This window comes from Epinephelus lanceolatus, chromosome 15 (genome assembly GCF_041903045.1).
Source record: "Epinephelus lanceolatus isolate andai-2023 chromosome 15, ASM4190304v1, whole genome shotgun sequence".
In the NCBI taxonomy this organism is placed as follows: Eukaryota; Metazoa; Chordata; class Actinopteri; order Perciformes; family Serranidae; genus Epinephelus; species Epinephelus lanceolatus.
This window is the reverse complement of record NC_135748.1, coordinates 27,293,553-27,317,399: the sequence shown is the minus strand read 5'-3', so window position 1 is coordinate 27,317,399 and position 23,847 is coordinate 27,293,553. Positions and strand designations below refer to the sequence as shown.

Genomic DNA, 23,847 nt, shown 5'->3' with positions numbered 1-23,847 from the left:
TGGAGCTGTCCAGCATGGAGTCCTTTGCTGGTTCCAAAAAAGCAGAGGAGAAGAAAAAAAAAAAAAAAAAAAAAAGACCGCCCTCTTCTAACGTACGGGCCACGGCACCATCAGTACGGCTAAAGAACTGGTCATTAGAAGGAAGGGAGAGCTGGAACCAATTTGGGCTCCTAATCCCCCATGAAGCCCTGATACCTGCCCTTACCTTCTCCAATGAACTTAAACGCCTGTAATCTGCCCGGCTCAAAGTGACATGGTTAAACGTACAAAATGCACGGTTGGGAAAAGAGAGACGTGGTGCTCATTTGCCAGGGGGCATCCAGAGTGCAGGTACGCAGGGGTGCCGCGGGCCCCTGAGAGCAAAAGATGAAACACATCCATATGAGAATGAGAGAGGACGAAAGAGGAGGCAGGGAGGCGGGGTGTGCCAATGAGAGCTGGATTGGAAATTATATGATTGTAATGCATGATTTGTGATTTGAAGGGAGGAATGAGGATTAGGGTTTATTAACTGTGAAAGAATTTTTCGATGGAACAAAGGGGACAAAGCATTCTTAGAGAGCTATGCTGTCAGAAATGCCTGCAGTGCTCAAGAGAGGAAGACGCTTCCAGCATCAAAACCAGCTGAGCAAGTAAACAGTAAGACATTCCTGGTATCACACTCCCTTCTTTAAACTCAGAGAGCAAGGCCTGCGAAAATATATGTCCTGCTTTCTCCCTTCCTCGATGCACCAAGGGGCTCAAAATCACAACCATGTGCATTCTTACCTATTCTGGGACATAACCATAAACACATAATATTAGGAATGTTCTTCCCAGGTGCTAAATTTGCCCATACGGTTTCCAGGAAACACTCGATATACTGGAGAGTACACTGAGAGATCAAAGTGCTGTTTTCAGACTTTGTTAAAAATTGAGATGTTCCTTTAAAAACAGCGTTCTTCTCTCTTGTGTTTTTCCTACTACTTACTGGAAATGTATGACATGAAGTATACAGGAGGATTAAGCTATCAGGGTATTGGCTCATTGAAATGGTAATTTTTGAGTATGAGAACAGCTCATTGCTGCGTACACAAACATATGGGTATTCAAATATTTTCCCTCCAAGCTGCTTCTGAGATGGACCTGCTTCTTGTCAACATTCCCTATTGGCTAACCACCACCATATCACACACTCACCCACCCACACACACACAAAGGCTCTGTTTTTGTACGCTACACAAGTTGCCACAGTAACCAGGAGGCGATGCGGTGCACTGGTGGGAGTGGGGGGTGACCAAGCGCCCCTCTTGTGGCCTTAGAGCACCTTTTATCAGTCTGAGTAAAGCCAATTGAGATTATCAGAGCCAGGCCTGATAACACTGTTTTCCCTCGACCCGTGAGCTGCTAATGGTGTGTGCTTAGAACAACACAACCAGGAATCCTCCAGAGATGAAGGCCAGTCAAACTGGGATGGACAGATAGATGGACGGATCTGAGGACCCGAGGCCCTGGGAGAGACACAGGGGTTGACCACAGGGACACAGAATTCCCAACCACTCGCTAAAACATATGCGCAAGCTGTAAATCTACACATCGACACCGTGGACATGACCACAACCACCGCCAGTGTGTCTGTAGGCTAACCAGAACACAGGAGGCTCACAGGGGACACTAGCTAAAAAACCTCCAACCCAAAGCCCCATGTTTTATTATCTACATCTGGTGGTCTAGCTTATTATGGCCTGCCTCTGCTCAGTGTTAGAGCACAGAAACACCAACACACACACATGCACACATAGTACACAGAGTACCTCTCAGCATGGGAACTCCATGCTGTCTTCAAACAAATAATTAAAGGCAAGGTTAGGGGGTCGTGTGGAGGTCATTCCTCGGGATACAGCTCAGAATGTGTACATTACCCCGGGAGAAAGCAGGCTGGTGGGGGCAGCGGTCCACCGCTGTTAAACGTGGGCGACTGGTGCTCTCCCAGCCAATAGGCCCTAAACACATTTTCAAGGTGCATATCAAAAACTGCTCTTGCAGTGCTAAGAATGCGTTGGAGCGTGCATGTGAATATATATGCACGGGGTCAGTCAGTATGTGTGTATGTGCATGTCGACGCATTCTTCACACGCTGCTGCCAATTGGCCTTCAGTAGCACTTCCCGCTGACATACCCTGAAATGGTGACACGTGTGTACAAACATGTGTACGTACCGATGCAATATGTCCAGTGGACAAGGACGAAGGCTGCTTTTCAAAACTGGGGGACATATATAAAACAGGGGGTTTGGGATCCACCCCCAGGAACCTTTGAGCGTCAAACAATATCTATAAAATAAAAGTCCTCTGCTACTTCAATGTTTCCATGTCTATGCCAATAAAAGATTGAGGCCGAATCTCATTTTATATTTAGATTTTTACCCCTACCCTTCATTTTCGAGTACCATCTTGCACTTCGGAACAGAGTCACAAGGGGTAGAGGTCAAATCAAATGGGACAGCCCTTCAACACCCTGATAAGTCATCGGTATGCAGGCGTTTGTGTAAACACAGCCGGACATTGAGAATACGCCGTCCTCTGCTGTGGTCATTTCTCTTGCAAGGACTATAGGCTTCCTTTTGCAGTTGTCAGGACATGCAGGATTTGTTCACGACTTAATTTTTATGCTATCAATCGATGAAATAAGTCAGTAAATAAAAAAAGAACACTGCACAGTACCAGCTAGCAAGTTAGCTACAGAGACATCGACATACTAGTGGTTTATTTTGTTATGCTTGTCATAAAAAAGAACCATAATACATTGAAACGACATTTAACTAAGATTATGATACTTATTGTAAGAAAACACATTTGTGTGTCTGTTTGCCATCTTGCTGATAAGTTCTTGTAACACTTGGTTTGAGGTGTGCTTCTGAAAAAGGCCATGTAGCCCTCACACTTCACCCTACCCCTCTGTCCTAACAAGAATTGGGACACCTCACTCCTAGACAAGAATGTACCAACGAAGGAGTAAAGGCTAAGTGGTAGGGGTGAGGGTTGTAGAGGGACTGGGCCCCGAGAACCCTGCTCTGTGACGACATAGAGCGCTAAGTTTACTGGCGCTCTGAGTGTTGTGGCTGTGCAGGTCGTGGAGGCAAATAACAGGCAGATATGAATGATGGAGCCAGGGCAGCAGGAGTCCACTTGACACGGGGTCTCCACTAGGCTGGATCAACACGGCATCCCTGGTTACTAATATCTGCTCACACACGCAGGGGGGGCGCTTCAGAGAGCGTCTGCTTAGGTGTTAAATACCCTGGCTAGCATACAATGTTATGCTATACTCAGTGTGTGTGAGAGTGTGGGAGGATTGAGGGTAAGGGGTAGTGGGAGACAGAAGAAGAGACATAATAGGGGGCTTACATAATCCTAAAACATGTGCCTCTGTTTTATGAAGTAGAGTCCTTTAACTTTATGAGACTTTAATTCAGCAAACCTACGACATCATCGGCATAAAAGACAGTTGACGAATACTAAGGAAGGCTGAAGATGAAATCACAGCAAACCAGTCTGTCTGACTCAGTGTATTTCTTCTTCTTTTTTTCTTGCTCCCTCATCTCAGTCTGTCAGAAAGGCCTTGTTTCTGGTTAACTGACTTGCAGCCACACCTGGTAACTCGCTCCTGTTGTCAGCATTCCTTCCCTGAGAAATCGTCATGCCAAACCACCCTACCCTGGAGCGCAGTCAAGAGAGAGGGAGACGAGAGACAGAGCGAGAGGGAGAGAGCCTCGCTGCTCGGCTGGCCAATTGCTGCGGAGATCAGAGGGAAGACGGCCAATCAGGAGTAGGGTCACTCGTTTGACGAGTTTGTGATGAAAGAAAGAAACCGAGCCAGAGCCAGAGCAAGACAGGAGAGAGAAACAGAAATACTAAACATGTCCTCTCCGAAGGAACGAGCGCCGGACTGCTCCGAATGTAGCCCTGCAGAGCGTGCAGAGACAGAGGAGGACGCTTTGGAATTGTGACACAGCAATCGTTGACAGTTTATTGCCTTCACGGCTGACCTGCACATGCCCATTTTGAGAGCTCATATGCCTGGGACATGGGGGCAAGTTTCTGTTTGTCAGTCAAATTCCTGTACCCCCGCCCCCCGGTCTGTCTTTGCAGGGAAGATTAGATGCAACACAATCTGAACAAGAACGTGGTGAACTCAATCCCTGATCACTGCTTGCAAACATGACTGTCCTCTGGTTCCTATTAGAGCTCATTGCTTCCATACTTCTGCTTCAGACAGAAATAAAGATTCCAAACCCCCAGCAATTGAGTCACAACTCACTGGAATCAAAGAAGGAAGGCTTTAGTTTGATCCCCCCCCTCCCCAAAAAAAGAAAGACAGGCAGAAAGAAGTGAAACACTCAGTGTCCTTTGACCAGGAAGTGCATGCAAATTAACCCCATGAGAAGGGTGTGTTTAGTATAAGCAAACACTAATTATGGTCCAGTCAGACAGTGGGGCAGTCTGGGGCTACTGAACCTCCAACACTGATCTACTGTAGTGTCAACAACACTGATTGAATCAGCTCACATGGTCCTAACAGGCCCCCTGTAACAGTTTATACATAGCTTGCCACCAGACTGAACCTTCAGTATCTATGGATTTATCATAAACTACAACAATGGAGCTTTTCACATGCTCCACTCCTCCAGGATGGAGATAAAGGACAAAGAGATAGGGCAGGAACGGGGAAGCTACCTCAAGCTCATCCTATCAGAGACGGCGTTTCCCCTTTTTCTATCCCTTCTTCCCTTCTTTAAGTTAAAACAGGAGTCAAGAGACATAAGCTGGGCGAACATTACCTCACCCCCGTGTTTGATTTAGTGCAGATGTGAAGCGGAGCGAGGCAGGATCGTTTTTTAGGAACGTCAGCGAGGGCCCACGTTTAGGGCAGCCACTGTGTTTACATAGTTTTACCTCTGTCTCTCTTTCTCTCTCTCTCTCTCCCTCGTTCTCCCATCCACTGTGCCTCCATACCCCCCTCCACACTCTTTTGTCTGCCTCTCAAAGGGGGACTGTTTCACCTCTTCTCCATGGACTTTCACTGACCTGTTTTTCTTTCCCGTTTTATTACTCCACTCATTGCCCTTTTGTGGCATCGCCACCCCCTCCTCTTCCTCAAGTCCAATATGAGTAACATTTGCATTGCTCTGTCAGTCTTGCTGCAGAAGTCATTCCTCTCCGAAACCCGGGGAGTACGAGTCATTAAGACTTGAGTGGAAAATCAGACAAAGAATTATATATTTGTGTTGCAAACTGACACGATTTAACGAGCAGCTAATTAAAATAAATCAATAGCACTGCGGCATGCTCGCTCCCTGTCTGTCTCTCTTTTCTCACTCTGATTTTCTGTCAGCACCAAAGAGGTGGAATGCTGCAGTGTGGAGTGCAATGCTATTCTAGTGATGGTTTTACCCTTAAAATCAGGCTTTAACTACCGCCTGTGCATTATGATGATCACATGAGATCTCACATGCTCATCACATAATATTAATGATAGATACACACAGCGATAATCCCAGGAGTAACTCTCTAAACTACAACAGCAAGACAAACAACAAAGGAAACAAACATAGACATCTCTCCCTCTATTTACCCTCCCATCTAACACCTTCTCCCCTCTTTCCCCTGTCCAGTGAGGGCATGTCACCCCTGGGCCTTGCAGTCCAGCAGCCTGACCCCTGCATGGCGGGCTGTGCAGCCCCAGCTGCTGACTGTCCGTCAAACACCTCCAGAGCAGCGTTGGGCCAGGAAGACCACGCTTGTTGCCCCTTTGATCCGGCAAGCAGCAGCTGCTGCTCCACACAGCAGCACTTTGTTCCTCTGTCTCCTCACCACACTCTGTCCTACGGCACAAAAACACTGAATCCAGTGCAGAAGTGGAGGGAGAGAAAGGAGAAGAGGAGGAAAAAAATGTGGGGGTTATGGGGGGGGGGGGTGTTAAAAAAAAAAAAAAAAAAAAACTTGCCCGTTTTTTCCTCCCTACAACATCAACAAGCTCTGACAACGGCAGCGGGGGTTTTTCTTGGCCCCGACACAGCTCTCAGGCATCTCCTTCTTGACGCTTCACCCTCCCTTCTCTTTTAAGAGATATGATAGTTATTGTTCAAATCAGCCAGGGTGAATGGAATGGACCGAGGCCAAGCCTGCCCCAGGCGTCAACACACCTGTATGAAAGAGACCTTATTGTAGCAACCCAACGTGGCTAACCTGCCCTAGCTCTACCAGTTTTCTGATGTTAGGAGGGAATCATCTCTACTTTCTCGTTCTTTCTCTCTCTCTCGCAGACAGTCCCCTAATATTTCCCGTCATTAACCTCTCTTTCCTCAGAGGCTGGCACCTCTGCCCCGGGAATGTTTTTACTAACGCTGTTATTTTTGAATATCACCAGCAGACAGGAGGGGGATTAAGGAAAGAGTTGATCCACATCTCCCTTGTTAGCAAGGCCCCTCTTCTCTTACTCTTGGGCCCGTTCCCTTAAGACAACACCTTATTAACGTGCATAGGTGCACAAAAGGTATTCTCCGCCTGCCCAGGAGCTGAGGGACCAACAGCTGTGTTTTACGTTGTTTGAAGAGCATCTGAAAACATTCAACATATGTCAATATTAGCCCCCCTCCCCTGCCGTCAGAGGTTCCAGCACATGACAGAGGTCGTCAGTGCTGGAAGGTAGCACTCATTCCTCATAATCCGGCGTCTCACCTTTTTGGTGGGTGAGGGCTTCCTGCTTTCATGCAGGGCCAGCGAGAAATAGAACAGAGACGTGCTGGCAGGCTGGCACACACACACAGATACACACAGAGGAGAGAGGGAGGGGGGGGAGAGGGGGGTAGAGTAGAAAGAAAGAATGAATCCTGCACTATCATTACCCTGGCCTACCCATCAGCCCTCCTGAGATGAGAGGGTGTGCTCACAAGATCGCCTCATTTTCTCAGTTGTGAGTGCCACCCCTATTGCCCAGATTTCTCCTCTCCCCCCACAATGCCAGGCCTGCTGGGCTCCTTTGTACGTCTCCGCGGGGCGGGCAGGTACAATCTCCGTTTCCATCCACTTCTCACCGCTATCATACAAACGTGTGACTTTTTTAGCCTCTCTGTCTCCCCCCCTCTGCACTATCTTTCCATCTCTATTTCCTTCACTCTCTCTTTGTCTCTCACTCTGTCGTCTTCTGCTCCCTTTCATTCTCAACCCTTTTCTCCCTCCCTGCCTGGTAATCGAGTGAGAGATTCCGCGACTCTGTGACTCCCCCCTTATTGTCAGATATCAAACAGGGCGGCTTTGTGGATTACCAGGGGAAGCTGATAATGGCATGATAGAGGCGTGATATTTCAAACAAAATTGAGTGTCAATTGCCTGCATCGTCTAGGCAACACAAGTGTCTGCGCCGCGGCAGCCAGGAAGGAAATAAGGCCAATCTATTTCCTTTGCTTCATATCAAACGTCTCTTCTTCTCCTTCCTTTATAAGACTATAATGGGTTCGGCTCAAAGAGATGAAGAGGGGGCCCTGCCAAGAGGGGCTTCAACAGTTGCGTCCTTACGCAACACACATGCACATACATGAGCATGCATGTACACACACACACACACACACACACACACGTGCAGACATTAACTTACGCTCCTGAATCTCAAATGCATTAGCAGAAGTCAGAAAGCAGGGCCAGTGGGAGGTTGTGCAGGGAGGGTGCCCCCATTTCACCACCCCGCCTCCAAACATATATACACATGCACATGCTCTCCCTCCTCTTACTTCTTTCCTCCTCACACTGCTATTAATGACGAATTTGGGGCAGTGAAAATGCACAGCAGTTTGAGCAATTAAAAAGTGACACATAAACCTAGCGTGAGACTGTGGAGACTGTCTGATGCCCAGGTTTAGGTGCAGTCTTAAAAGAGCCACACTACTGGGTGAGTACAAGGCTCAGTGTGTGTGTGTGTTTGGAAAAGGATTCTCTCTCCCACTGGGATGTCATCATCTTCTCATCATTGTGTTTCTGGCATGTGAGTGACCGTTTCCACCAAGCACGTTTCCATGATGTGCCCGAGTAAGTGTGTTTGCACATATTAGTGACCACTAGAGTCATCGGTCGAACGTTGTCAGCTTGCCTCTGACTTCCCTACTGAATAATTAATCTTCAGTTTCAATTGCACATAATCGCTTTGACACACATAACTGTGAGCACAGGCACACAGACACATATGTGCAGGCACGGTCAGAAGCAGAGTTTAGGGGCTAAAAAGCCCAGCAGCAGGCAAGTGATATAAATAGCTGTTGTTTGTGGAGAGGACTGCTGGCAGGAGCAGCACTGACACTGTGGAGCGGACCACGGGGACTCTGATGTGCCTGGTGGCCTGGAGCGAGCCCTCTGCCTCTCAGATCAGCTCTACCACTGACTGTGTGCAGCTTTGACTGGCCTCCTTCATATGTGACAGCCTGAAACAAAGGCAAGATTCTGACTAAAGAGCCACACACTGTATTTTAAGCTCACATCAATTCTAATTGTGCAATGTGTGGATCTAAGAAAGCTCTCGTCCAGCACTGTCAAACCACCTTCTCAAAGCAGAGCAGGCAATATACAGACACAGACACACTCATGACTCATGGTGATTGTGATCTGCATGACTGAGAGTCAACCTGCTCTCAGGGTGGAGCAATCAAGCTGAACCAATCAGAGCAGAGCTGACGTCAAAGCATGCCTCTATGAAAAGTAACTAGAAGCATCAAGATCAATATTACACAGGCAGAAACATGTAAGTAAATATATAAATATATAAGTTCAGCTTTGCAACTGGCCAGAATTTTTTAATTAAAGAGGGACCGTTCACCCCAAATAAAAAACATTTTTTCCTTCTTCCTGTAGTGCTCCGTATCAATCTAGATCGTTCTGGTATGTGAGTTGCTGAATGTTATCAGCTGTAGAGATGTCTGCCCTCTCTCAAATATAATGGAATTAGATGGCACCCGCTTTGTGGTGCTTGAAGTGCCAAAAAAAAAAAAACATTTGGAAAAACTCAACAGCAATGTCTCTTTCCAGAAATTATAACCCGGTTACTCAAGACAATCCACAGACCTTGTTGTGAGTAGTTTCATGTAGGAACTATATTCTTTCTACAGAACTACACCAGCCACGCAGAAGTTGGTGTGCATCTATTGCTAGCTCACCTCGCACCACAGAACTCGGCCGAAGAGGAAGCCATTAATGTTTACATTTCACGCTGTCACAAACACGTGCCTCTCGTCAATGAGTAGACGTATGATATCTTCTGTGTCGTAACATAGTTGGTGAATGTAGTTCAGTAGAAAAAAAAAAATAGTTCCTCCATGGAACTGATGAACTCTTGTTCAACGTTCCAACATATAAGAGGTGTAACTATGTGCCATGGTGCTACCCATAGCTGTGCTTTTGAACTGCAAAAAGAAAAAAAATCGTGCATGATATTTTTTGATCAATTTAGTTATTTCTTCAAGGTAATATCAGGTGCCTCTGGCATGGTATTTTGGTATAAAAAGATTCCATATCAAGCGTAACCAGAAACATATCAAAGGGACAGTCAGTATTTTTCAGAATGTTTATCATATCGATGGTATCTTTAATGTAAAAAGACAAAAAAGAGCCATTAAGTTTTAGAAAATAGTCAAAATGACTGACTTTTATGGCTTATAAGAAATTTTTACAACTCTTTAAAGACGTGCAGACACCCTGTGTATTCTTAAAAAAAATTTTAGTCAAGTAATATATTTCTGTTTTCTGTCTTTCTATGTTTTCTGTGTATTTTTCTATACAGTAGTTCTTATTGAAATCATTTTTTTTTACTCAACTTCAGCTGTGTTGTGATAAATATATGCCCCTATAATACTGATCTTGATGTTTTTTAGTTTCTTTTCATACTTTGCTTTCCCCAATGTGAAAGTATTAGAGGCCGTTTACACGTCGCCGGCTATTTTCATAAACGGACATTTCACCATCTCCGTTTTCAAAAAGATCTTCGTTTACACTTACCCGTGTATATATACACAAGAGCATGCCAAACCTGTAGGTGGCAGTGTAACGAGAGGCTCAAGCCTTCCATGTATCCATTGTCACCATAGCAACATAGGTCGCACTTTTGACACAGGCGCAAGTTCCGGCGCATACTGTGACGTCGGCTGCCTATAACTCCGTTTATCTCCGTTTATCTCAGTTTACATGCAAACGCGCAACCGGAGTTTTCCAAAATCTCCACTCTGGCCGGAGTTTTTAGAAAGACTCGTTTTCAGAGGAGAAATCTCCGTTTGCGTGTAAACGAAGGGCACAAACGAAGGAAGATGTCTCCGTTTATCAAAATCACCGTGTACGTGTAAACGGCCTCTTAGACAGCGTCATTCAGCTCTGCTCTGATTGGTCCAACCTGATCGCTCAAACCTGACAGCAGCCTGACTCTCAATCAAGCAGATCACAATCACCTGAGTGATGAATGAGTTGTGTGTATATAGTGCCTGCTCTGCTTTGTGATAGTGGTTGTGACTGTGGCTGCCAAACATCTCTGTCGAGAGGCTGCACAATTAAAATTACTGGGAGCTTTTTAATAATGTGTGCAGATCTTTTGTGTGATTTTTGGATCTAGTGCCTGTAAAAGTTTTTTGGATGTGTGCACTACACAATACTGAAACAGATTATTCCAAACCAGGGATGAGTAAATGTATCTTTCTACCAAACGGCACATCATTCTGGAGACTTGCTATTTCCTCACCTGTGAGAAAGCAGCACAAAGCCTCAGTGTAACAAGGAGATGATAAAGCAGATATGTCTTGGGGGCTACAGGCAGACGCCCCCACCCCCACTGGGGAAAAGACATTTCCGCCGCCCTCCATCCTCGCCGCACATGCTCACAAAGTCTCCCAATTGAAACATCATCGTCGATAATGGGAGGAATAAATATTCATAAGGCTGGGAAGAGAGAAACCCTAGATTAGGGTAATGTACTCCTCATTGTTCTCCCCCCCCGTTCTTTATCCAGCTCTTCCTCTGTATCTCTGCATCTTGTTATGCATGTAATAGTGCTGGCTAATAGTGGCTAATTCCTCCAGCTACCTCTGATAACTTCATCAAAGCACGTGTGTGTGTGCACGTGCATGGAGGGATTGTGTCGGCGAGATGCAGCGTTTATTTCTCACCTCTCCCAAATTGCTAATTACCGGGCTTGATATCTCCAAGATTTTTGGCCATGGTCCAATTAAGATTGGATTGTTTTTTTGTGCAGAGGCCCTGTGACTCCCTCTCTCCTTTCTTCGCCTTTCCCTCCCCTTTTCTGCTTGGCACTGAATCCGCTGATACCTCATCCATAACAGGCCTGAACTAGGGCAGAGCATGGCTTAAACAAACAAAGGGCTATATTGATTTATAGGGTCTTCCATGATGGGCTTATTGGCCCTGCACCTCAAAACCACATAGGGCACAGGGCCATGAATCACAACTTCAGAGCACACACACAACAAGTAAGAATAATACATTGCAGCGTTGTTAAGGATGTCAATACAACACTCCTCTACTTTTCATATCCAGAAACACTCACTCCCATTGTGCCTTAAGGGAGGGGGGTGGAGGACTGTCAGTGGAGGCTGTTTTGATGGTGACACGGCACAACCAGAGCAAAGATAGCTTATTTGCATGCTGTTACTGTACATCCAAAACACAGGGATAGAGGGAATGCGATGTGTGAAAAGAGGGAGGTAAAGAGAAACGGAGAGAAAGAGAAAGGGTGAGAGAACGAGCATGCCTGGACAGAGAGAAAATACCTTGTGGAGGTTCACAGAGTTTAAAGAGCTCAGCTAAAGAAGGAGCTCCTGTCCTCTCTGGCTCTGACACACACACACACACACACACACACACACACACACACACACACACACACATACACACACATGCATATACGCCCTCAAGGCCATTCTGTTACACCTGGTCACCTTTATCCTTTTTAGTCCCCCCCCACACCCTCACCCCTCCCTCTAAACACATACACCATGCACCCAAACACATACACAACGTTCAGCAACCCAGAACAAATCACCACCAAGATACACACAGCAGCACCCTGTGGCTACCACGCAGCTCCTCCTGGCTATCTCCCTCAGCAGATAAAACTAATTATTCCAAATCTACTCTGTCAGGTTGTCTGATCCTCTGGGGCCTCCAGTTTAAATCTCTCTCCCTCTCAGTCTGTCTGTCTGTCTGTCTGTCTCACTGCTTCTCTCTTCTCTCTCTCTCTCTCTCAGCCACAATAAGACTAAGAATCTGCGCCAACTGACCTCCGGAGTAAAAACATAAACAGAGCGACGTGCCGTAAAGACACATATAGCAACGCAGCAGCTGAAGCTTTCTTTGTGAAAACAGAGCATTCCAAACAACCACCACGCTGACCTGAAGTCAGACTTTTCTTTAAATGCACGCCTCCGAAACTAATCAAATCCATTTTTAAAAAAAGCACCGATCAAGCCTGCTACTCTAAACAACTTTGAAAAATCACAAAAAAATGCATGACATCATCTCGCATACAATCCAAAGGACTTATGCACCTATTCAGATGCCTAGTCCCTCTGTTGGCACTTGCCGTTGGCACCCATGTTAGGCTTTAGAGCTAAATAACAGGCCAATATCCCAGGCTTTCCAGCTGCACGCCCTGAAAGCCCATGGAGAAACCATTCGTCCCAATGAGCTCTAAAGGCAAATGGAAGCTCATAAACAGAGACTTGACTGTATAGACTTTGCATTTTATCTTTCAGCAGTTTCCCCTTTTATGGGCCAGGGACCCCTATAACAGGGGGAGGATGGGAGGGATGAGCAAGATGGGAGGATGGCGGCGGGGAGAGAGCAAGGATGACAGTAAGGATGTTAAGAAAGAAGACGATGGCGGAAAAGAGCAGGGGAATAAGAATGAGGTACAGGTTGGCAGAACGAGACAGAGAGGAGAACCGGGGTCACAAATCTTGCTGCTATTCTAGTACGTGACATCTTCGCTCGTTTGCGGCTGCTCATTAACAAACAATACTGCTGTGAAATTGGTTTAATGACAAAGTAATAAAATTGCTATTCTGCTCACAGATGGCCTCAGGCACAGGGAGATTCTGGCAGGCTTACTGTGGCTGCCCGTGTGCATTAAGCTGCTTGTTCATGAAAACAGCATCCTACACTTTCTTTCTCACTATCACCAACCTTTTTTTTTCTTCTTCTTCTTTTTAAGTTCTTTCTCTTCCTGCAAATGAAATAAATTAACCTACTTTCCTCCCTTGTATTCTCCTTGAATTCTCCCTCTCCCACACTCTCACCCTCCTGCTCTCCCTCTCTCCTCCTCTGGTGTATTCTCTCTCTCTCTCTCCATCTCTCTCCAGTTCTCACCCCTAGTACAGAAATTACCATCTTAAAATAAAAAAAGGAGGCTCGCCCACGCAAACGCAGCTCGACTTCATTTCAAACGCAGAGCCCTTGTTATTAAACGACCCACCAATAAAACCAAGCCGTTGAGGAATAAAAGAGCCAAAAGGAGCAGAGAAGTACAAAGACCTCCCTCCTCCCATCTCTCCCCATCTCTCTCCATCTCTCCCTCTCTAATGCTTTCTCTGTAATGCCTCTTTCAGCTCTTCGCCTCGCTATCTCGCCTCGTCTGGCTTCGTTCTCCTCGCATGCCGTCTTTGCTGGGAGAATTCCACAGCCTTGGAGAGTCTCGAGCTTGTAATGGGAAAACAAGTTAAAAAAAAAAAAAAGCGTTCATTTTTGTGCGTGATCGCCCGACTGTGCCAACTTTTTTTTTTTTTTTAAAGCACCACCTGTTTTTCATAACTCTACACTCACACAGAGGTGGGCACTGGGCTGCTCCATGGCCGCGGTGGGTGTCCATGCCATGCTATGACCCAATGTGCCCCCAGTGCCTGATAAAGTGGGAGTGGGCCCTGTTAATCACACTGAGCGTTTCAACAGCGGCATGTGTTCTCATGTACTTACGCACGGCGCATATACTCTGAGCGCACACATAAACACAGTGGCGCACATTAGCATCAGCTGTTCGAGACTACCGTGGCTTATCCTGTAAGTATGGCATGTGTCTAGATTGCACCGCGAACAGATATTTGGATCTGTAACAACTGCGGAACAAAATGGAAAACAAAATAAAACCCGCTCCAACAGGGAGTCTGTTCTATTTCGCTCTGCCAATAATGAAAATATGTTTTTCCAAATGTGTTTCTTACTCCAAAACAGATAAAATGGGATTATTATTACAGCATCAAGAAAGCAGCCAGATCAAATGAACTTAGTGGGTAGGGGGGTGTTGGTAGGGGGGCTGGCACTTGGGATCTGACAACAGAGTCAATTCTGCTAATTAACTGCCAATTAGCGGTCCCTAAATGAGAGGGATCATGATGCCTGTGTTGGCAGCGCCCCGATACACTCTCTCTCTCTCTCTCTTTCTCTCTCTTTCTCTCTCTCTCAGTCAGACTCACATATACACTTGCACACACAGACACACCAGGGCGATACATACACACACACACACACACACAGCCGCAACCTCTCCACACTCCAGCTGTATATTTAGAAAGCCAGGGGCATAAGATGGCCACTGCCGGGAGTCCCTGGTTGCAGCCAAAAAAAGGCCTGACATTTCCATCTGGGTCAAAGTTAGACAGATAACCAGCAACTTCAGTCAACTAGCCCACCAATGTGGGCAGAAACGAAAAGTAAGGAACAGGCAGCGATGTCGAGGAGAGTGAGCAGAGGGGAAAAAAGGACCTCAAAAGCCTCCGTGTGTGAGATTCACAGGACTTAAATACTTATAAAGAATGTGGAAAAAAAGAGGCGGCTGGGCCAGTTTCATAGCTTTATGTTACATTTGGAAAATATTAGTTATTATTTTGCATTTCATAATGGGCTCGCCCGCCAAACCAGAGGATCATAAAAAATCATAAGAAAATCATAAAAGCCAGTGTTTCTAAGTGTCTCATTGGACTGAGAAGTAGGGGATGGAAAATGCTTCGCTAAGTGGAGGAACAAATTTGGCTTGAGCTGCTCTCAGATACTACAAACAAATGTGCTTGACCGTTAATAACACTTTGCATGTGAACCTGCAGCACGACTTCTACGCACCTCTGCTGGGTGATTTAAACTTTGAGGAGTCTGGAGGGAGAAAGAGAGAGAGAGAGGGGGAAATGAGGATCTGAATGGGAATGGGGGACATGCTGTGAAGGGAGCTACAGAGCAGTGAGTGTAGAGCGCGCTAAACTCAGTTTACTCTGTGCTGCAGCAGTGTGCATTCTGGGAGGAGAATTTGGAGTCCAAATGTCATGGAAAATGATTCAATGTGGAAGTACTTGTATAATATTAGTAACTGTATGAATGTACGATGCATCCATGGTCATGGTTCGGATACTTTTGGCCTCAGAGTCCTTCACTGTCTGTGTGCACGCAGGTGTGTGAGGAGGCTCCTGAGAGTCTGGTTAAGAAATGCACCGTATAAGGCTGAATCATTGTTCTGTTACTTAAGGTTTTTGGTCTGTGCAAAAGCTTCTCTGATCAGATTTGTTTAAACATATATTCACGTCGGATCAACTGCGGCTCATCGAGTTCATTCTCTTATTCTATAAAACAAACTACACCTGTACAGATGAGGCAAAAGTTGTAAAGGCATATGAGCGTCACGACTTTTAAAAGGTGCCTTTTTTAGCTGTAGCGTTTCTAGCTTTATTTTATTCATTCTGTCTTATACAGCCATTTCCTGGACACAGACATGTGCACACTGCAGCTCTCCGGCTAAACACAATGGAATTAAATAGCTAAATCTATATGCAAACATACAGTAAATGTACACTGAGTTTGTCCTCCTGTTGAGGATGAATTTTCAAGAAAGAAAAAAACAATCAGTGCACCATGCCCTGCCCTGAATGGCCGAAGAGACTGAGCCTATTTCATCTCCTCAGTGGGCACAGGCTGCTTGGCGCCGTTGTCTGGCGGATATCCTTCCCTTATCATGTGACCTGTGCTCCAACAGGGGGCAAAGGTTGGCTGCGATCCGCCCCTGTGTCTTAATAACTCACTCATTGTATTCCTTTCTGCCGCTAATTAGAGCCTCTCCCCTGTGTATGTCTATGTGTGTGAGTGTGTGTCTATGCATGTATTCCCCCCTGGGCTGTAGAGAGGAGGCAGAGAAGTAAAAATAGAGTGTGGCTTAGTGCCCTCTTTATTGTTATTAGTGCTCCAGTGGCACAGCAGTCAGTCATCATAGATGCCAAGAACTGACATATTCACTCTCGGACTTGCTCTGCCTCTCTCCTCTCTCTCTCTCTCTCTGCTGTGGAAATGACCAACTGGCTGCCTGTGAGATGAGGGAATAATGAGGGGACGATTTCCTTCCTTTTTTTAGATGCTGTTTCTCTCAGTCATCTGTCATCGGCCTCATCTCTCAGGCCTGTGTAATAACCCCCCGTGCATGTATGCCTGTGTGTGTGTGTGTGCATTGCTGCAGTGGTAAATAACGGCAGGATAGCTGTGTGTTTATGGCAGTGAACGAGGGCACATCGTGCTGGGTCTGACGCTGAGACATGAAAGGATTCGGTCAGGCCCCATTTAGCCCAGACTGATAGCAGGACACCAGGAGCTGCTGAGGCAGGCAAATACACCCGCTAGATACTGTAAAATGTGAGCGCGTCTTCGGTGTTCAGACACCTGAGTCTGCCGTTTCACCTACTTCGCTATCCCACAATGCAATGCGTGACACGGCCCTCACCTTTTTCCCCGCAATCTTAAACAAATGCAATTACATGTCAGACCACTCCCCGATTCTGCTAGCATGACGCCAGTTGTCTCAAATGTGGCCAGAGCAAACACACTACCTAATGGTCAACTAATGGCGTCCTGACACACTGTACACACATAACATCTCCGAACACACTGAGAGCGTAGTGTCCCATTAGTAAGAATGTGCGTAGCGTGCACACACGCTTACACACGGACCATACTATTAACTGGAAAATCAGGTCCTCTTCCTCATCTGCTCGACACCAGCGCGGCGAGATTGTGGACTTTAACCTTTTCCTTTGTTCCTTATTAACATCACACAGCTAATGGGGTGTGGGCTACAAACAGGTGAGGCCGCCAGCTAATGATACAGACTGGATATAGAACCATGTGGAGTGTCTCCTGTGGTACTGAGACAAAAGACTTCAAACACGCTATAGATTTCTGTGTGTACAGGTGAGCTGCAGGTATAGGGGAGGTGTCAGTTGGAAGGGTACAATTCGGGGAGGTTTGATGGGGCAAGTGGGGAGAGAGCGAGATGCACTGTCTATTGACTATCACACAGAGCACCCTTGTGCCCTCGCTGGGCCGCGATTGTGCCGGCGGACAAAGCCCTGATTCAGCACATCCTTTCCCCGAGGGAGAGCTCTGGAAACCGAAGACGGCGGACCATCAAGCCCCCCCCCCCCCCCACACACTCATCCTCTGCCTCTGTCTCTCCCTCCCTCTGTCTCTATCTCCCTCTCTCTGGCCAGTAATGTGGCAGCGGCCATGCATCAAAGGGAGCTACAGAACAATGCAAGGGGCCAGCCAGGAATTTGAAGAGCTTTTTTTTAAAAACAGGAATTTCATATGGAGTTTTGTCACATCCTGGGTGGACCATCTCAGAAACAAAAGAGGAAAAAGCACAACCCAAACTGAGACATACACAACTGTAACTCACTGTCCCACCTGGTTAAGCCCTATGTGAGGGAAAGAAAACTCCAGCATCCTCTCTCATCTTTCCCCTCGCTGTCAAATAGCCAATAACGTGTCAGCATCTGCCAGGCGAGTTGACAACACCCAGAATGTACCAGAGATAGACCAGCACAGTCTGAGCCTCTCTAATGACTTTATTTGTGAAAACTGATTCCCGGTGTGTTTTTGTTAACACGGCTGGTGTAACATTAATACACAGCTCCATGACCACCCTATGCCTATGTGCATGTGCCGCATGGAGACGGGGGTTCACGAGGATGTTACCCAGCACGAGATTCTTTCAGACCTCTTTATAAATGGATCTGAGGCATTTCAGTGCCAGGCTTGGATTTCATGGCCTCTGAGAAGGCAGAGACTCTTCCTATATCTATCTCTGTCGCCGTCTATTTCTCCTGCTCTCTCTCTCCTCGCAGGTTTGCAGACTATTTCTGCATTAATCACCATGACACAGGCAAGGCAACTCAATTTTCTGCTCCTGTAGGTAAGGTGCGTGGCGTCCCGAAACGGTGGCACAAGGCATGAAACAGGCAAGCGGGGGCTAATCTTTGGTTACTGGTGTAATTGAAATGCTATCCACACTGTAGGGTGCATTAAAGTCTGATAACAGCGGTTCCTGTGGCCAATTTAAGTAGCTTGACTTCCCTTGGCTAGAAGGGAATAAAGAAAAGGGTGAGAGAGAGAGAGGGAGACAGAGAGAGGGAGAGTATGTCAGGATGGAGGGAGGGTGGGGGGAGGACGAGGGAGGGGGCTGATAGATAAGGCCGACAAACCAGGCTAATTCTCCAGGCATGTTTCTCATTGTGATCCAGGAAAAATGAGAAAAAAAATGTATCGCAGAACCAAAAAATCAATTGACCCTCGGGTGGCTTGTCAGGCTGCGAGTCTGATAAACCTAAAAGCTTCGTTAATGTCGGCCTGCCTGTACCCAACAGATAGAGCACTTTGTAAATGAACCCGCTTTGATAAATATATTAAGGAAAGCTGTGAATAAAAGGCACAGACTTGTCATTTGTAAATAGAACCCCCGCTACATGGAATTAGAATGATAAAATGGGGTTCCATATAATTAAGTTTGTGTAAGACCTGAAATCCGTGCAAATACCTTCCCGGAAATTTGAAAGGAAGCTGTCAGTTCAATTAATCTGAACATCACCCTGAGAATGTACTGAACAAAATTAAGCTGCAGATAAAACCTGGGCTAGTATTTTGATAAGTAATTCCTGTATCATTTCTTTGCTTCTGTGATCATTTTATTTAATCCACCACCCCCAGTTATGTGCTAAGCCATCTACAAAGGCCCTGCTGGCCAGGCCACCAAAACCTTAATCCACCATATAGCTTGTGCAAAACGGGGAGGGGGTGGAAGGCAGTTTTGCCTTTTGTGGGGGCACCAGTGGCGGTGCTAGGTATGGTGTTTTTTGGATCAAGGGGTGGGGTGGGTGTGGGGGCAGCTTATGATCTCTGCCTTTTCTCCCTTAAATATATCCCACTGAATACATGCGCATCAAACCACAAAGACCAGTGACTTAGCCGCAGAACACTTTCGCCGATAACACCGGAACATCCTGGTAGCTTACATGTAATAATGTTACAAAGGTTGTCTGTGTGTATATCAACAGCGTGCAGCCCCGTGTGTGTGGATGCGCGACGGGGAGGGCTGTACATAAACGGTTTTCACACTTGGCGGGGAGAGGGAGGCGAAAAAGGCTTTTGAAAATGAAAGGCAGAGCGATGCTGGTGGCGGAGATAGGGCGAGCGGAAATCTTGACTCACCAGTTGTTTACTTGTAAGATGGTGAGGCCTGTGTCTTGGGCTAGCTGCTTCTTCTGCTCTTCAGAGGGGTATGGGTGCTGCGGGAGCAAACAGAGAGACACACACACACAAATGAGCCTCTTTGACACACAGATTAACATAAATATTCACGTATGTAAGTGCTCATAAAGGGAAACGCTGCGAGGGAACACATGCTCCGAGTCAAGTTCTTGACTGTTGCCTATTACTGTATGTATTCAATATGTTCTTGTGTTTGTTGTGTTGTGTAACCCAAGACTGCACCTTCTCCTGACCTCCACCCAACCCCGCCCCTCCCTTTGCACTGTATAGACATTCAGAGCCTACACGTGTCCACCCCCACACACACACACACACACACACACACACACACAGAATTCAGCGTTAAACCTGTCAGAGCTGGCCGAACAAGTTTGTCAAAACTGTCAACTATGATAACCCCCTTCCCTATCCCCACCCCGCCCACACACAAACAATATATAGTGTACACATGGAACGTACACGCCACACGCAGAGAAAAAAAAAAAAAACGCTTACGAGCACACGCTGACAAACAAGACTTTCAACCAGGCCTAACAGCACATACTGTGGTGTCTGAGAATCCTTTTATAATACCAAGCAACAGAACGAGTGGGCGCAGATTTGCAGTGAATACATTTATCTTTCCTTGAATGTCTGACATGTATCGTGGCGGTGGCTCTTTCATAGAGAGCAGCTGAATACAGGCTAATGCTAAAAAGGAAACAGAATGCTGTGAAATCTCCCTCCGCAGCCTCGCCAAGATTTTTACCTGAAAATGTAATTCTGCAAGCAGGACTGCAATGATACTATTTGTGTCAGGTCCAATCTAGAGAACATGGGCTGATATAAATGGCAGACCTTGGGCTGCCTCGCTCCCCCTGGGCCTGCTATGAAGCATGACAAAACAACAGTGATCGCTGGTGACAGATGTCTTTAAGGGCCAGATTAGGAGTCGGGGCGCACGCAAACGAAACAAATGAGACACTATGTGTTTCATTCAGCCACTGTAGACAGACGGCATGCATGCGCACATTCACACACGTACACGAGCATGTGCAAACACACAAACAAATATTCATAGACGTGACATCTGAAAATCACAACACACAAAAATTCCTTTTAAAAAACTGACACTTAAATCCTCCTCTATTTTCGGGTGGTTTCAAGCTCCATTAACACACATTCTTCCCCTTTAAGGAAAACACCTTTAGCCTCCAGACTTTTTTTTTTTTTTTGCTTTCAGCTCTGCACTCATTGAGAAAGCAAATTTCAAGAAGCTGGTAATGTCTGCCTGGCTCGTGTTAATTGAATTCAATTTTAACTTGAAACGATAACAGTTGCTCAAGAACAATTTTCTCATTTGCTGCTGAAATAATTGATGTAAGTGAGGTTTCATATCAGCCGAGAGGACGATTTCTCCTTTCAGGTGGCGCTGCCTGTCTAAATGTGGTCTGTTTTAATTAAAGGAGAGATGGAAAAAAAATGGTTTGAGGAATGTGCTCAATTAATAACAAACAAGGCCGAGATTGGACAAATAATGAGTCCTGGCTGCAGAGAGGGATTACTCTGATTTGTACTTGTGTACGCAGTCGCTTTTAATATGCTAAAAATTATTAACAAAGGAAAGATGATAATGCTTGCATAGGAATACATTTTTTGATTGCCAGGTGCTGACATTTCCTTGGCTTTGGAAGACAAAGCAATGTCTATTGGTTCCTGTGTGTGTGTGCATGCATGTGTGTGTCAGTAGAATGTGCATCAGATATACATTTCTACATCCCAGTGTGTGTGTGTTTGTGTGTGCCCGCTCTGGACAACAACATGTAATAAGAGTACAGCCACTGTTTCCCTCCCCCTTACACTCCTGGGCTTCCTTGGCGTTTTCACATTAGCTGTGACCTCGGTCACGATCAAAACACACTCGCAAATATAACAAGACACACACTCCCTCCCACTCTTGTTTTGTGCGTGCCCTCTACACAAACATATACACAAATTGAGACATAGCTAAAGATGATGTGCTACGGAGGTGCGAGGAGAGGAGCAGCCTAGATTGGAAATGGGAGTGGGTCATTTACATTGTATTAAGGCTTCCTCAGCCTCTCAAGCCCAGACCCCGGTCATCAATCGCCTACTGTCAGCCAGAGCGCGCTTTAGCCCGGTGATAAATACGTCGGCCAGCGGCGTAGCTCGTCCAGCAGCCACCGTGTAATGAATGGTTTGAACAAACAAGAAAGATGTCTCATCAAGGAGAGTGGGGACGTTAAAGCCCCCCTTGCGCACAAAACCCCTGAGTAAGGAGATTTACTCCGACCACATAGACACAACACTAAAAAAAAATCCTATTTCGTTCATCTCATTCCCCTCTCAGCCCTCGCTCATTCGCCTCTCCTTGCCTCCTTGTGTCAGACTACATCACCCCCCTGCAACCCCAAGACTTGCATGCACTTGCACTTATGCACTGCCAAGCACACACGCACACACACAATATCTTGTATACAACCTTTCCGCATCCTCTCTTGATCTGTCCTCAACTCTCCTGCTCTTGCCTTTCTTGCTGACCCCCCTTCCGCAACACACACACACACATACTTTTTATGGCAGCGACTGCAGGCCACCCACACTTTTCTTAAAGCATGGGGCTCTGAAATCCCAGCTACAGAAATGGTGTGTGTTGGTGCCACCAACACACACACACACACAGACGTGAGAAATAAGCCGGCATGGTGGGCCTAGTGGTTACAAGGCTGCAGCAGCTGTGAAATTGGAGAACGGCTATTTAGACCTCTGAGTGACCTCTTAATGTTAATTGCCTCAGTAAAAAATATGTTGCTAAATCAACCAATGAGCGCAAAAAAAAATCTGATATGAAAAGAGTGAATGTGAGATGCATCGCTGTATAAATATTAAACAGAGTCAGGGAGCTAAATCTGTTCTAATGTGTTTCTTCCTGGAGATGTCCTTCTGTACCCTCAGGAGACGGTATGACATGGTTATTTAATGGATGAAACACAAACACGGAGCGAGATCAAAGATGGTATTGATAATCTCCCCACTAGCTTTGGCTCCGCTCAATATGTTCAGTTACAAACACCAAGGCCAATATCCTTAAAAGAGGATTGACCGCAAAACGTAAAACAGCCAGTCTATAAATAATTAGAGCCAGAAATGAGCAGCTTCAATTTGTCGTCCAGGCAGCGGCGGATCGAAAACGGCTCTGTTAATTATGCTAAAGCCTGTTAATGGCACGAGCGTGCACTATCCTGATGCGCACATGTCGTCCAACTCTCTACAACCTGACCCCGCAAAAGCACAGCCAAGCATCAACACAAACACAAAAACACAAACACAGGCACATACGCAGGTGGATCACATTCTGCCAGTCATTGAGAATGGAGCTGCGTGTGTGTGTGTGTGTGTGTGTGTGTGATGGCTAAATTACAGGGTGTGATGTGCTCTGTGCTCTCTGATAGTGCTGGATGTAATGGCCCCTGTGGTTGCTGAACATTACAAGCCGAGGTGGCTCCATCATCCGCTGTGTACGCTCCTTAAACCCCCTCTGAGCCCCAGCTTGGCATTTCACCGTATGCAATAACCACATCTACAGCCGGACCGCTCACCACACCTTTCGCCCACACTGACTCCTATCTACTCGCTCAACACCCAGCCCGCTATATATCAGATTCATACTCTCCTGACACCTATTTGCTGCCGTCGTCAAACCCCACAGCCCGATCATTATCCCGGCCCGCTCCATTCAACCTTCGCCGCTTCTCCCGCTCCGCCCCCTCCCCTCTGCTCACCGAAAAACCTGCCGCCCCTCGCCTGGTGGACCCCCATTGATGAATGACATCATCAGTGTGTGACATGAGTTATGGAGCCAGGTCACAAGGTTGTGGTGGGCTTGCAAACCTATTCCATGCTAATGACTCCCAGGAAATCACAGGCCATTGGCTGTTTATCCTGTTGCCGTGGCAACGCTGAAGGGGTTTGCTGATGATGGAGATTCTTGTGATTTAGCCTCAGCTATTTTGGCTACAAACAGACCAAGCAAAAATGACCTAAATCTTTGTGTGTGTGAACAACACAGATCACATGGAGTCTGATCTTTTCAGTTCAAATTTGGGCCACTTTTATACGTGGTCATAAATCAGATACACGTCTGATTTTTTTTGCAATGCGACAATAGAATTCACGCCACTTTTACGTCACCCTGGTCCAGGGATACTCAACTTGCTTTGCCCAGGTGCTACTTTTGCAAAAAGACAGGAAGCTA

The 23,847-nt window shown here is 46.3% G+C and overlaps 1 protein-coding gene across 10 annotated transcripts in view; it reads right to left on the bottom strand.

The window, feature by feature from the left end:
- The window catches only part of meis2a (Meis homeobox 2a), an 85,184-nt gene that overhangs the window by 8,701 nt on the left and 52,636 nt on the right, over positions 1–23,847 (bottom strand). For all 10 annotated transcript variants that reach the window (XM_033641825.2, XM_033641824.2, XM_033641829.2 and 7 more), the window contains one exon: positions 19,533–19,609. In XM_033641825.2, the coding sequence (XP_033497716.1) occupies positions 19,533–19,609 (77 nt within the window). The remainder of the gene's footprint in view (positions 1–19,532; positions 19,610–23,847) is intronic.